Source organism: Mirounga leonina, unplaced genomic scaffold (assembly GCF_011800145.1).
Source record: "Mirounga leonina isolate KUSES-001 unplaced genomic scaffold, KU_Mleo_1.0 Mir_357, whole genome shotgun sequence".
NCBI lineage: Eukaryota > Metazoa > Chordata > Mammalia > Carnivora > Phocidae > Mirounga > Mirounga leonina.
Genome location: NW_023270702.1, coordinates 7,192,378 through 7,208,114, shown reverse-complemented (window position 1 = coordinate 7,208,114; position 15,737 = coordinate 7,192,378). Strand labels below are relative to the sequence as shown.

At 40.3% G+C, this 15,737-nt stretch overlaps 1 protein-coding gene and 1 long non-coding RNA gene across 4 annotated transcripts in view; one reads left to right on the top strand and one right to left on the bottom strand.

Annotated features, from left to right (window-relative positions):
- The window catches only part of LEF1 (lymphoid enhancer binding factor 1), a 120,701-nt gene that overhangs the window by 88,309 nt on the left and 16,655 nt on the right, over nt 1-15,737 (top strand). For 2 of the 3 annotated variants that reach the window (XM_035030255.1, XM_035030254.1), the window contains exons 5-8: nt 2,218-2,308; nt 6,153-6,275; nt 7,286-7,448; nt 12,337-12,444. In XM_035030255.1, coding sequence (XP_034886146.1) covers nt 2,218-2,308; nt 6,153-6,275; nt 7,286-7,448; nt 12,337-12,444 — 485 coding nt within the window. Of the gene's footprint in view, nt 1-2,217; nt 2,309-3,905; nt 3,990-6,152; nt 6,276-7,285; nt 7,449-12,336; nt 12,445-15,737 lie in introns of all 3 variants that reach the window. The other variant, XM_035030253.1, reaches the window with a different exon arrangement.
- Nucleotides 7,344-15,640, bottom strand: LOC118027080. Its single transcript, XR_004683748.1, has 5 exons — nt 15,576-15,640; nt 12,305-12,427; nt 12,177-12,214; nt 10,753-10,999; nt 7,344-8,776 (listed from the first exon to the last, which is right to left on the bottom strand). It is a non-coding gene; the product is annotated as an uncharacterized LOC118027080 (long non-coding RNA).

Sequence of the window (15,737 nt, the reverse complement as noted above, 5' to 3'; positions counted from 1 at the left end):
GAACTAGAATCTAGCAGGTGCTAAGTAAATGTAGTTTCCTCTTTCCTCCTTTGAGCCGTAAACCCAAATCCAACTGGTTTGTACTGTGTTCAGTTGCATCAGTCCTGCTCCTACACAGAATCACTGCTGCAGGGTTTCCAGGCTTACATGGAACATGGACGAGAGTGGAGAGCAAGATTTTAGGCTTGTCTGCATAGCTATGTGATTGCAAGCAAGTTACCTTCTGTATCCCAGTGATGAAATTCCAGGAAAATACGTATTTTCTATGTACCTAAACAGGATGCCTGAGTAATCACTTAATCATTGCAGACCGTGGTTTCCCTATTTGCAAAACAGAGGGATTAAAGTAGACAGTTCTGGTAGTCTGTGACCTGTAGTCATGATTTTCAAGCTCAAATTTCCACAAAGCTTCCAAAGTTCTTCTGAGTTAGTCTGGTTTTTTTGTTTGTTTGTTTTAAACTGAGCAGTCCCCCTGCAGACCCTGAGGTTTGGGGAGGTTTCTGAATCTCAAAGGTAGGGGGCAGGCAGCAAGTTGGCCCAGTGATTCTGACATGTCAAGAATCATCATTGTAGGCTCCACTAGATTCACCCCTACTGCCCAAACCTCCCCAGACCCAAGAAAAAAAAAATCCCAGAGTATGAAATTTGGGGTCTGCTGTGACCCCAAAGTAGTGGCACTTCTAGCCAAAAAGTCGGGGGGGTGTTTTGAGACAATCTTTTAAAAACAGCAAAACGAGATAATCTCATGTAAGCTCTCTATTGAGGATTAAAAACCTTCTTCCTACCTGCTTCCTGTAAGAGTTGAGTAATAATTTGTCCTAACTTCAGAGTTGAATTAACACCAACTTTGAAGGCCACACTTCTTAAGTCATTCCCATATGTTCAAAACTTTAAATATCTTATAAGACCCAAATGAAACCCATAGGCATTTTAAACAGTAAAAAAACAGAATAAAGAACATCTTTCATATGCTCACCTGATTCCACATATTGGTCAGTATACAACCATTGAATGCATACTCTGGGTGTTAAACCTGGAAATGCATGCTCATATATGGAAGTGGCCTTTTTAGGCCAGATTAGCTATATAAAGAAACTTGTGGCGTTTTTCTAATCAGAATCACTTTCCCCCCAAATGCACAGATTCTAAGTTTTTATATTTTGCATTTTTATGCATATGTCCCTTTTCTGTACCCAAGGTAAAATATGCCAGTTTGGGGCGCCTGGGTGGCTCAGTTGGTTAAGCGACTGCCTTCGGCTCAGGTCATGATCCTGGAGTCCCGGGATCGAGTCCCGCATCAGGCTCCCTGCTCAGCAGGGAGTCTGCTTCTCCCTCTGACCCTCCCCCCTCTCATGTGCTCTCTCTCATTCTCTCTCTCTCAAATAAATAAATAAAATCTTTAAAAAAAAAATGCCAGTTTGATGTTTATTTCTAAAAAATTCTTACTGCTGTTTTCAAAATTTTTTGCCTAAACAAAGAGATGTCATTTGGGACTAGGATTAGGTATAATCTTTAGGTGGTTTTTACAGTTATAGGGCAGTGTGCCCCCGGGGAGTGTGAGCTCAAGAAACAATTTGGTGGCATTCTCATTTTCTGTGGAATACAACTAATCCAGAACAGCTTGACCTTGGAGCCCAGAGGACTCAACTTGATGAAGAGCTTAGTTGAAGCTGAAGTGGCAGAGACCAGATGAATCATATCAAATGTGACCATTATGGGGCTGAAGATGATTCCTAATTAATCTTTGATCCTCTGAGGTATCACATTTCCCAAATCTATGTGTCCATAAGGGAGCCAATGAAAATATGAAAGTGGCAATTTACCTAATCCTTGAGCACCATGGCAGACCATCTACTTATGAAGGCTGTCATTTTCCATTCTACACAAGACAATTGTCTACCATTTTCTTAACCAAAGTGGAATAATGAGGGCAAACTAAATAATTTAAAAATCTTACTGTGGTCACTGTTTTACCAGCAGCCTATTTACTCCTTTAAGAGTTCCTCAAGATGTCCTATTTAGGACCTATTTTTTCAGATTTTGAAATCTTGAGAAAGGCTAACAGACTGACTGCAATTAAATGCATCCAATAAGCATTGTTTCATGCTAGACCTTAAGTATTAATGGCATAAAGCATTTTATTGCTTTTCTTTTATTCTTATAGTCCAATGTCCTGTGAATCTGAAAACTCTACTTCTCCATTGTTCTTTTGAACAGGCATGTCCAGACATCCTCCAGCTCCTGAGATCCCTACCTTTTATCCCCTGTCTCCAGGTGGTGTTGGACAGATTACCCCACCTCTTGGCTGGTAAGATCCCTCCTGTAGCCTTCAGTCAGGCATTTGAGCATATGTTCTTTCTATTCATGGAAATCAGCTTTATGAATGATAACACTTGTGGAGTTGAAGAAATTTCACATCAACAAGCAAGGTGCTAACTTTATTTCATTTCAATTTGAAAGATTAAAAAATATACAGACTTTGAAATGGATTGAATCCCTCTGCTAATATGTGTAGAAAATGTGTAGCATTTGCTTTGAAGCTTAAAGTCTTATGGATTCAATTTGTGGCTTTGGGCATTTGCTATGCCTATACAAAGTGCTCAGTGTGGTTCTTCTTGTCTAGTTTTTTATGAACAACTTATTTTTGAAACAAACTTAGACACACTGAATATCAGTCTTTGCTTATAAAATGAGCAAGTGAAGGAAATGGCAACTAGAAATTCAAAAATACAAAAGCATTTTTTGATTGTTAATAAAGTAAGCACCAGTTTGAGTTCAGACAAGTGAAAACCTGATGTTTGGGCTTCCTTTCTTCAGAATCCAAACACTCTATTTTGTTTATTTCTAAAAAATTCTTACTGCTCTTTTCAAAATTTTTTAAATTATAAAGGTAAAGGAAAGGAAATATATTTTTGGAAGAAAGACTTTTACGTACGTAGTGCAGCCCATTTTTATCATGTTATTGTTAGCACAGAGCTTACCCCCATCCCACTCCCATTCCTTCTCCATCCCTTCCTCCCCGCTGCTCACTCCATGGAAACACTGCTTCAGCTTTAGCAGAGGAACCCTCTCCTTTCTTTATCTGACCTTCTGTCTCCAAAGCCCCCATCACTGCCCCAGTCCCTACCTTGACATCCTTATGTTATCTTTCTTCAGCAAGAAGGGGTCATCCTGCCTTGGAAATTCCAGCTCGCTCGCTCGCTCTCTCTCTCTTTAGCACTAAATCTCCCAGTCAACTGTTTGAGTTTAATTGATTGTGCACATACTTCCAAACCTACATCAATTATTCTGTCTGAACTTACTACTTAGGGGCAGTAATCCTGTGCTGAGTGGCAGCTGGGAATAAAGATTGTGTAAATGAGAAATGTGAGATGTAGGGAAAAACAGAGAGAGATGGGATTCTCAGAGTGGAGAGGGAGTAATTCCAATGAATTGATCTTTTATTTGGGTATATGAAGGGGTGGGGGAGTGCAGTGTTTTTAAAATATTTGTTCATTTTTATATAAATTTTCCCCCCTTTCTTTCCTTCCCTGAAGTTTCTTAAAGATTCTAAAAGTAGTTATTTCACCATTCTCACGGTTCTGTTATATTCAGTAAACATGTGTTATATGCCTATTTTGTTCAAAGCGTTAGTGGGGTCAGGAGAGAGGAAGGGGTAAAAGGTCATTCATGGCCTGGTTTGCTTTTCAAGTTGAGGGTGGGAGATTTTCTTCAGGGTAAATGGTGCTTTGATTGGGTGGAGAGTAAGAAGTGAAGCAGTTGGATACCTGAAGAAATGCTGTGCTCTGTAATGACCCCCACGCAGTTCTTTCTGAATACCCCCTCTTCTCTCCTCATCAAACCCTTATTGCTGGTTGGTAACTCATGTTTTGTCATTGATGGGTTCCTTTCTTCTGTGACCTCAGGCAAGGTCAGCCTGTATATCCCATCACGGGAGGATTCAGGCAACCCTATCCATCCTCACTGTCAGTCGACACTTCCATGTCCAGGTAGGTGGAGGTGGAAACTGGGCACCCCAGGACAAGTTGCTCTTCTTGCGCTTGCATTTTGTGCGCCTCTGCTTGCCTCTCGGTTGGCTAGGAGGGTGCATAACTCAGCCACGCGTCTGTCTGTGCAGTGTGCCTGGCTCCCACACTAGGTGTCGCAGAGAGCCCTGGGTGGAGCCAAACGCTGCACCCCACCAGCACCAGCCACAGCCCTTGGGGAGATGGGCTCAGCAACACCCAGGAAACGGTGCATCCAAAAGAATTCATTGCCACCTGACTGTGGGATGTGAAATGCCCTGAAAGCAGACATTCTAAGAAGAGCTTGTTTGATTCAAAATATGCTGGGAGTGGGGTAAGGGGGAGGATAAAGACTGGTTTGGTCTGAGTTCTGTAATTTGCTTTCTTTGAGGAAAGTTGTATCTGTTTAATGCTACAGTGTTTGAAAATGCCCAGGGAGTTGAGAGCCTTCCTGGACCAAGGCTGTCAGAAGAGAAAGAATGGTGCTTATTGGCTGTCAGGCCATGCGGGGTGTGTGTCCTAGTGTGTGAATCAGGCCCTGTGTGGACATGTTTTAGTTCAAGCGAAGCTCTGTGAGATCTGCCAGCCACACTGCTCTGTGTAAATGCTTTTGCTTCTGGAAAGGATGGTGTCTGTGCTTGATGTACACGCACATTTGTTGTGCATCCTCTGCGTGTTCGATGTGGCTTATTCAAGGGAGCTAGCATTATTGTGCTGGAAGTCAAGCTGTTGGGCTAGCAGTTGGTTGTGAATCTTCACTTTTTATTATATAGGTATGAAATTGGCTATTTCTGGGGAGAATTTCAGCTTTTTAAAAAATCATTATGTGCTCAGTAAATTGGAAATCGAGCTGGTTGAGGGGGATGAAATTAATATCCTTCCCCCAAAATATATTTTTACACCTTTTAACATTTTAAGAACTCTTGGGTGACTGGATTTTCTCCGATGCAAATAACCAGCATCATGTATCTTTGCAAACAGTACATGTAGCAGAGCATCATTACTTAATCAAAATATTTGTATTTTTCCCATGCCTCCTTAATTTTTAAAAATTTGTTTCTGATCTAAGCAGAGTTCCTTCTTTCCTTCCCAGATGAAGGAATTAATTGTGCTGACTGTGGTAAAAGACCTGAGAACATTGTTCTTGTTGAATTAAATGTTCACTTTAAAAGAGTTTGAAAAACAGGGCACCTGGTTGGCCCAGTCAGTAAAGCACGCCGCAACTCTTGATCTCAGGGTGGTGAGTTCATGCCCCTCGTTGGGCGTGGAGCCTACTTCTAAATAAATAAGTAAATAAAACCGTTTGAAAAGCACAAATGTCTAAAGCATATTCAAATTTATCAAAGCATTTATTGAAAGTACTTTTATTTTTCTTGCATGGCAGTTGCCCTCCTTTGTGTTGTACGGTTGTGGATATTTAAAGATTTTTTTAATGCTCTACCAAGCGTACTCAGGAGAAAAGCCTTTTTAGTGTGTATAGTTTTTACCTGGTGCAGAACTGTAGCCTTCCTTTAATTTTATTACCAGTTTTCCATAAGACTAGATCTTTCAAATAGTACTTTCTTTCTGTATAGAAGATTATTTTAGAAGATGCTGATGGCAGCTTTACTCAATTGGGGACTGAAAACAAACTTCCCATCCCTTATTTTCTCAGTTGTTCTCTCCAGATATCAATAAAGAAGCCAACCATCTGAGAAGACTTAATGCGACAGTTTGCTTAGGAATGTAGGCAGAGATATTTTAATGTGGTGTCTTTAGCTTTCATTTAAAAATCATTTAAAAAGCTAAATCCTAATAAAGTGTTATGTTTCCAGCAATTACATTTACTGAAATTCTTCTTTGAAAACTGCTTTGCAAGAAAATTGACTTTTTTTTTTTTTAATTCTACGACCCAGAGCCCTCCCAGGAAAAATGTCTGATTCTATTAGTTTGAAAAAAATTCTGTTATACACAGAATAAGTATAAATATTTCCACTTGAATACAGAGAGAAATTAATTGTTGGCCCACTCTAATTCATAATTACTCCTGTGTGTAGAGATGTGTTTTCACTTTCAGCCAATAGCAGTTAGTGGATTGTTTCAGAAGTCTGCCTCCTTTTGCTACAACAGCCACTAGTACATATGTTTTCCTTTCTTTCCTTCTTTCAGGTTTTCCCATCATATGATTCCTGGTCCTCCTGGTCCCCACACAACTGGCATCCCTCATCCAGCTATTGTAACGCCTCAGGTCAAACAGGAGCATCCCCACACTGACAGCGACCTAATGCACGTGTGAGTATGCGTATGGTTTCACCTGTGAATGCCTTAACAAACTGAGGATTTCAACACAATTTCGTCTTGCTGTTGTTGAACATTTCCTCCCTCTCTTTGATTATGAAAATCAGTGTGTCTCTGTCTTGAAAGTTCTGCCCCTGAGGACTTTAAGCAGCTTGATACTCAGTGCACTGATTTTAAGATTGGAATGGAGCACAGACCTCAAAAGATCAAGGGAACCTCACCAAAATGGAGTAATCTTCAGAGTGTGGGCATTGAATAATCTTGAGCTGTTTAGCAATTCACTACCAGGTTTTAATTGGGTTCTGATTGTTGCACCTGATGGTACCTGGGGGCAGTAGGCCGGAGGGCTCCATGCATTTCCTTCCGACATGCACTTAACCCTGCTCGAGGCTTCAAAAGCACAGAATTCAAGGGAAAGGGGCAAACCAAGCCCAGGATCCCCTGTCAGGCCAGGGTTGTCTAAGGCTGTTATAGCAGGACTAAATTCCCTGAAGAGATTAGTAATTGAACTCCTTAGTCTAGGGTCTGTAGACCGGGACGGGAGGATGGGGTGGCAGAGTGCATATAATAGTGCATAAAACCCCTGCACATGTAGGCAAAGCCAACATACATTTGTTTGGGGCAGAGAGTCTAAAGTTTCATTAGCTTCTCAAGGGGGCCCTTGACCCAAAAAAGTTAAGAACCTCAGTTCTGAAAGAGGAATAACCACCCATACTATGTGTTTGGCTTTTCCTGAGGTAACCAAGAAGCGCAGGCTCAGGGCCCATTTTTCGTCAAACACTCCTATAGCTATAGGTAAACTTTCTCAAACCAAAGGATCCTTACCCCTACTGAGTTGTTTTTCTAATTTGATGCTGTTTTGGGTGCTTATAGAGCTCCTAGAGAGTTGTCCCCGGCCTGAGTTTGACTGGTGACATGAACAGATGCTCTGCTTCTCTCCTCCCATGTCCTCCTTCCCCTGTCCCTCCCTCCCCACCCCCCACACCATCCCAACCACCTTTTAGGAAGCCTCAGCATGAACAGAGAAAGGAACAGGAGCCAAAAAGACCTCACATTAAGAAGCCTCTGAATGCTTTTATGTTATACATGAAAGAAATGAGAGCGAATGTCGTAGCTGAGTGTACTTTAAAAGAAAGTGCAGCTATCAACCAGATTCTAGGCAGAAGGGTAAGTAGGGGGGTGGGATATAAATGTTTATGGTGACCTTGGAACTGTTTCGTTAAAGGTGATCATAGAATGCGTTTGTATAATCACAGCCACTTTGGGAAGTAACAGAAGATAGGATAATAATCTTCAGGAGGATTAAACGATAGAATGCATTGTTAACAACTTAGATTGTACCTGGCACATAGAAAACCTCCTGTAAATGTTAACTGTTTTTCCTGTTACCATTTATTGGGTGTCTTTTATGTGCCAGGTACTCTAGTAGGCATTAGATAATAATTGCTGAATAAAATAGGGTCCTTGTCTTCATGGAGCTTAACGTTTTGTGACAGGATGCAGATGCTAGACAGATAATCACCAGTGTATAATTAAAATTGTGATAAATACTGTGAATGTAAAGAGTAAGATTCTATGAGAAAGAATAACAGGGGGCTAGGGAAGTGCCCCTCTAAGAAAATGGTATTTAAGCTGAGACCTGAATGAGGAGTAGAAATTAACCACGTGATTAGTGGGGAGAGGTGGACCCTCCCCAGATGGAGTGACAGGTGTGTGCACTCGTGTCTGAGGCAAGAAAGCACTTAGCCCACATAGGGAACTGTAGAAAGGCCTTGCAGTACCAGCCACGCTTCTAGAAGAAACCGGGCAAACACAGGTGGCCACTCCTTCCAAGACAGAAGTAGATCTGTTCTACTCAGAAGCTTTAACTGGACGAATTTATATGAGCTGGAGAAGTCTTCATTCTAGAAAAATTGCTCTCTGGGTCTTAAAGTGTATATGTGCGTGGTTTCTGCATTGCCTCCTTTCTTTTCATTCCTTCTTTTACTCGTGCCAGGATACTTTTCTGATCACCTACCGTATACCAGGCACTAGGCTACAACTAGAACAGGCACTCTAAGATTTCTTTATCCAACCACCACCCAGAGGCCAGTAAATCTTTCCAGGTGCTTTTCTCAGGATTGAAAAGGTTTTAAAACGTTAGGTATCTGAGGAGTGGTGGAAAAAATTGGAATTTTTCTAATATTACATTATAATTTTAGAAATGCTTCATTTTAATTTGTTGATGCTCTTCATATATGTGTGATAGGTTACTTAAATTATGACCTTATGTATTTGTTTTTGCAACCTCTCAAGAAATTCATGATTTGTAAGTGAACATTTAGGCGAGAAAGGTCTAACGACCTTTGTAAAACTTAGATGATCGTGTTTTAGCTGTTTTTACCATGTTTGATACAAACCTAATAAATTTCGACATTCATAATGGAAGACATGCAGAAGATTTCCAGGCCACATGAAGAGATAGAGGGAAGTAAGCTCTCTTGCATTATCGATTCCTGTTGGATAGAATAAAAATGCAGTTATTTCCAATCTGCAGGACACCAGGGTTTCAGGGGGTAGGGTGTGGTGGCAGATTATAGCTCTCTTGGTGCCCCATGTACAATACTCTCCCTCCCTGTGGATTCTTAAACACTTAATAACAATAATTACAGTGATTTCCCAAGCCAGAGCATAGGGATAAATGATTCCCATCATCTTTGAGGAACGTCGCCTTAAAAGTTTAAAGGCTGATGACCATTCCCCCTGACCCTTTAAAAGAAGAAGCCAGAGGGAAAGAAGCGTTGATGTTCTTTTTTCAGTTTATATAAAACTCTTAGCTTTTTTCCCGTTTTTGAGTTAAAGGTCCCCTGGCCCTCCAATGGGAATTATTTTCCTGCTCGAGAGAGTAAGTAAGGATATGATACGGAGGTATGCTTCCTATTTTTAATGCACATTTCCAACAATTGCTACTTTCTCAGCTCCCTTAATGATCCCCAGATCAGAGCGTGTGTCCTAAAAGATGGTTCTCATTTGGGATCTCTCTCTGTCTTTGATTTGGACACCTGTTTCTATTTATAGGTCTCTGAGATCTTTGATTAAGATCAGGTTTTCTATCCTTTCATAACTCCCCTCTGGCAGGGTAGTCCTTGCTAGTTCTTTAAAGTTCCTGCTTTAAAATCATGAAGTTTTACACTGGGATAATTAGAATTCTTAAAAGTAGAACTTAAATCCATTCTGGCACATTTTATCTTTTTGATTTTATTCATTTATACTGTATATCTAAAAAGAAATGTTCAGTCATTTGAATTAAAGTTTTCTTCTTCATGTTATAAATAATAATACCACAAATCTTACTTTAAAAGAAGCCTTTTCAGACCTTCCAGGCTGTAAGGAAAGTCCATTTGTTGCAAATTTATTGTGAGAATTTTTTTTATCTTGGACTGTATACATTTTCTAAAGTTAAATTGGTATTTTCCCAACAACTTGGGAAATGTTGACAATGAAATCTGATTTTTTTTTCTTAAATTCAGTTTTTCAGTAAGCAAGAGATAGAAAAGTGTTTTTAAAAGCCCATTGTGTTTCAGAAATTCCTATAAAGAAAGACCATATTTCTTGTTTGTACTAGACTTTTTGTTTTCACTTACAAGGCTTTAATACCATTGTTTTACCTACTGTTTTACTCTGGTAAATGATCTTTTATTTGTGGGTAGATTAAAAATATTAGAAATACCAGGGAACTAAAAGCAACTGAAAATTCAAGTAAATAGTTCGTGGCCTTTTTCTCCTTGCATTTTGCTTAGTTTTGTTAGCTGGGATCATTTTGTCAACTTAAATGTCCCATTTTAACTCAAAAATAACTGGTTGTTTGGGTAGAAGACCTAACCTCCATACATATTTTGAGAGAGAAATTTTATAAAACTTATTTCAGGTTTTCTCAGCAAGTTATAAAGCTGACAGAGACTATATAAAATTATACTGATGTATATTGCATTAGTTTAAGAGAGTTCTGACTTGTCAAATGGATAAACAAATTTACAAAAGTTATAATTTTACTTTTTTTTCCTTTTTGTCTCCCTGTTTGTTCCTTATTGGTAACACTTTGCCTCTTGCCAATCACATTTAGCACCAGAACTGTGTAAATATTAATGATCAGTCTTTTCTTTAAAAAACAAAAACAAAAAAACCCCAACAGACAATCAAAGCAGATCTTTTCCATTGTGTCCAGTTTGTTTTCTGCCCTATGTAGGTCTCAGTACTGGGTCAGTGTTCCAGATTAAGCAAGGCCAGTGGTTGGGAGAAGCCTGGTTTAAACTCGCAGCACTGCCTCAGACACGCCTCCTTCTTAGGCTTGATTTCACTAATTGTATTCGTTCTGCGGGTACAAAGAACTGTGTCTCAGGTAACTTTTTTTTCAGGGTTTTTTTCCTTCCACCTCCCCAGCATGTCCGGCTCCCCCGGCCCCCCATCATTTTTTAAAAGAAAGGCATATTACCTGATTTGCCTTCAGATTCGGACCCAAGTCCTGCTTCTTAACTACTTGATACTCTGCACTTCTAAAGTGATTTAAAAATAAGCCATCTGTCCTATCCAACACTGAGGCCCAGGCTGGTTTCAGGGGCTTCCAGAGGAACTGAATCCGAGGCCCTGCCCTTAGGCACCGCCTGTGCTGGAAGCTGGAGTGGGAGGGTGGGTGCTGCGGAAGGTGCTTCAGCGTTCTTCTTGAGATCAGGTCCCTGGTCCTGAAACAAACAGGAGCAGCAGGTGTTTGTTTTCTTGAGGAAAGCTGCCTAGCCATACCTCAGGAGCCTCCTCCCGGAGACCTTTTTCTCTTTCGTTGCCCCTCTCCCTCACTCCTCTGTCCTTTCCCCACTCCAGTTCAGCCACACCTTTCTTTTCTTTTCCTTATTTTTTAAAACTAGGACAGGGGAATTAAAATCAATTAGGCAGGGTAGCCATGAATGAGAAAGACCCTCCTAGCACCCTAGAGCTGGGGCGAGCAGGAGTGGGCGGGTGGGAGCTGACCCAGGGTGTGGGTGTGTGTGGTGTGGGTCAGGTCTGCCGCTCCTGTGGCTTCACCTCCGTGCCCTCCTCTCTGGCTAGTTGGTCCCCCAAAGCCCAGCCGGTTCTCCTGGAAGGTTCTACTGGCAGATCCTAGCACTGAAGAAGTGGGGAAAATACTTGAAAACTGCCTGCTAGGGCACCTAGATTGAGTCGTGTGCAAACATATGCAAAGCAATGTGCAAATGTAAGCTGCTTAAATTTCCGAACGGATGCCTTGCGTACACAAGCTATTTTGCTGTATATGATACATAATTATGTCAATTATTAAAAGGGAAATGGAAAGTTTGCAGGAGGATATCAGCCATTACATTCTCCAGGTTAGATACTCCAGTCTCAGATTCTAGATGGCAAAAGAAATCTAGATAGTGCTCCTTGCTTTCCATCAGAAGGAAGCTAAAAACCATAGCCATAAGGAGCGCACATGTGATTGGACCGTGTTATTGGTATGCTCCCTCTAGACAGGTAGTGTGAGGAGAGGGTGATGGGACAGAGACAGACTGACTTGACGTCTTGCTTTATAGACAGGATCATAGGAACAAGGTTTCAGACCCTTCATATTGACAGAGTGGGAGAGTGTCCATGTGAGGTGAGGATGCATCTGTGTGGAAAAGACATCTGGAAATTATCACATTTTGCATAGATAAATGGTACTTGGTCTTGAATACCAGAATATGGTACAGACTGAAAAAGCACTAAGTTGGGTGTTGAGGTTCACCAGTGAAAGTTCTAATTTACACTGGAAAAGAGAAAGAGTGGGTGACAGATCATTTTACTTCGGCTATTTAATTGCTTTTGATGTGTTCCATGTGATATGGGAGAACAGGATAGAGACCAAAGTTTGAGTTGCACTCTCACCTCCAGACTCCGAGTGGGTCTATGCAGGACTTGCTCTTCTGTCATTTAAAAATAAATCAGAGTTTAAGTGCTTAATATTTTCATTCTTTGATGTTTGAAATATGTAATATTATTTCTCTTTTGCTTACTTGATTTGTTCTCCTTCCTCTTTTTGTTTTAGTGGCATGCCCTCTCCCGTGAAGAGCAGGCTAAATATTACGAATTAGCACGGAAGGAAAGACAGCTACATATGCAGCTGTATCCAGGCTGGTCTGCAAGAGACAATTATGTAAGCTCTTCTGCATACCAACAGCTCGCTACTTTCACTCATTCTTTCTGTTACTTTTGTATTTTTTTTTTTTTTGAGGTTTTATTTATTTATATAGACAGCGAGAGAGGGAGAGAGAGAGCACAAGCCGGGGGAGCGGCAGGCAGAGGGAGATGCAGACTTCCCGCTGAGCAGGGAGCCCCACATGGGACTCGATTCCAGGACCCTGGGATCATGACCTGAGCCAAAGGGAGACGCTTAACTGACTGAGCCACCCAGGCGCCCCCTTTCTGTTACTTTTGTGATGGAAATGTGTTTTAGAGTACAGTGGCTCCCCCCATCCTCCCTTCTTCGCTGGGGATACATTTCAGGACCCCCAGTGGATTCCTGAAACCACCAATAGTATTGAACCCTGTATGTACTATGTTTTTTCCCGTTCATACATACCTATGATAAAGTTTATAAAGTAGACACAGTAAGCGATTAACAATAATAATATAGAACAATCATAACAATATACTGTACTAAAAGTTATGTCAGTGTAGTCTGTCTCTCTAAAAATACCTTATTGTACCGTATTCCCCCTCTCCTCATGAGGAGGTGAGACGGTAACGTGATGACATGAAGTGAGATGACTGATGTAGGTGTTGCAATGTTATGTTAGGCTGCTCTCGACCTGCTGACGCCACATTAGAAGGAGCATTGTCTGCTTCCAGACCCTGCTTGACCAGGGGTAACTAAAACTGTGGAAAGCAAAGTGACAGATAAGGGAGGACTACTGTATATGTAATGGCGGTACTCTTTCCTATTTTGGGAAGTTAATGAACTTTATAATAAAGATTTCATGGATATATTACATTTGGAAAGCTCTGAGCTATCATACTTTTTTTCCTCTGGTTATATAATACATTTTTAAGGTAAAACTTTAATCCAAAAAAATCCATAAAAATGTTGGTGAAAAGCAGTTTTTTAAAAAAGCCTGTAATCTCGAGGCGCCTGGGTGGCCAGTCAGTTAAGCAGCCAACTCTTGATTTCAGCTCAGGTCATGGTCTCAGGGTTGTGGGATCAAGCCCCACATCAGGCTCTGCGCTCAGCAAGGAGTCCGCTTGAGATTCTCTCCTCCCTCTGCCCCTCCCCCTGCTCGTGCTCGCTCTCTCTCAGATAAATAAATACATCTTTAAAATAAAAATTAAAAGCCCATAATCTCATCCTGTAAAGGTGACATGAGTAATAACTAGTTACATTATCTTCCAGGTATTTTTTCTGTGTATATGGTTTTTTAACTTGGATATAATTGTGTGTGTGTGTGTGTGTGTACATACACTTTAGTGTAATGCTTTTATATATAATAAGCATTTTTCTGTTACAGCATAGTGTTTCTATATATCAATTTTAATGGCTATATTACATTATTTTGAGTGAATGTCACAATTAACCATTTTTTTCCTGTTTTTAGACATTTAAGTTACTATTTTTTTTTTTTACAATTAGAAATAATCCTACAATGAAGATATCTATGCATAACAATTTTTCTTCTGTGTTTAGGGCTATTATTTCTGTAGGATAGATTCACAGTAGTGGAATTATTGAGTTAAAGTATATAAACATTATAAAGGCTCTTTGATACTTATTGTCAAATTTCTTTTCAAAAGGATATTTTCTAATTCTTAAAAAAGAATGTATTCAAGTGACTGTTTTGCCACAGACTAATTAAAGCTAGATTTAAGAATTTTTTTGTTTCGTAGTACTGTACCTTGATGTCTATTACATATTTTATTCAGATGGAGTAGGTATTATATTTTTTAAGTTGTCCTTGTTGGCCAGAAATACCCCATTTATAGGGCCCGTTATTTTATTACTTTAGAATTTGTAGGTTTTACTAACGTGGTCTTGATACAGCAAAGGCTATTACTGAGAAAGTGTATTATAAATTATATATTTCAGTTTTATACTTTATGGAAGGGATCAATTTTGATTATTTAAGCTCCTAATTTAAAATTTTTGAAGATCGTTTTCAGTGTTCCATGTGAGCCTGGCATTAGAAAAGCCAAGTAGGACAGCCTTAATATTAGGTAGAATTGTCCCTTTTAAAAAGGGTGAGGGTGAAGCCATTAATATATAATTTAATGTGTGACCATTGCTGTAGATGGTCCTATGGGGCCCCCTGTCTGAGGTCATACATCCCATATAATGGAACACCAGGACTTTTGGAACACATTTGTTTCCTGTAATGTGCTCTGCAGAAAGTCTCTACTGGTCAGGATTTGAAGCTTAAACCCTGGCTACCACTATGACGCAGGAAGGAAGAGTCATGGTGCTTGCTACTTAGGAGCAGCGGCTCCCTGGACCCTCCTGAGCTCCTGTTTGCTTCCTTTAATAACTACCATATGTCTATTGTCAAGACCTGTCTTAAATGTTTTCTGTGATATTTTCTAATCCTTGTAATAATTTAGGGTCATGAGTAGTAGTATTGCATTTTAATGCAGTATGGGGGAAATTGAGGGGTTAGACAGGTTAAGTAATTAGTCCACGGCCATATAGTGGCTAAATTGCAGTTATACCCGGGTCTACCTGACTTTCAAAATCTGTGCAGTTTGCCTTCTCTGCAGCAGGCTAGCACAGTCTTCCCAGCGCCTTCTTAAGTAGACTGCTGTAATTCAAGAGTTTTCTCCCCTGAGCTGTGCTTCTGTTCTCTGGGCAATAATTAGCATCTTTCTGGATAGATTTGACCCATGCAAAGGCTATGCTGTGCTGTGAATTTGTACAGATTTAACATTGCTTATTGAATGTCTTTGAGGGAAGTTTCTGTTTCTGAATCTTAGGTAAAGGATAAAACTTTAAAAAGAGGTAAACACAGGCGCCTGGGTGGCTCAGTCGTTAAGCGTCTGCCTTCGGCTCAGGTCATGATCTCAGGGTCCTGGGATCGAGCCCTGCATCGGGCTCCCTGCTCAGTGGGGAGCCTGCTTCTCCCTCTCCCGCTCCCCCTGCTTGTGTTCCCTCTCTCGCTGTGTCTCTCTCTCTGTCAAATAAATAAAATCTAAAAAAAAAAGAGAGAGAGAGAGAAACACATATTCTGTCCCTCTCTCCTTTTCTCCATGTGGGGAGATGAGAAGAAAGTAGTTTTGAAGAAAGCCAGCATAATATGAATTTACCTTTAAAGATGTTCTGCACAATTTTTAAAGGAAATTGTTTTGCATAACTTGATTGTGGGATCCCCTGGAATGAAGGGAAAACCCAGCTTTGTCACATACAATTTTTATAACAATAAATATAAGCCTATTAATTACTAAGGTAAACAGAAGTTAATCAAGTGA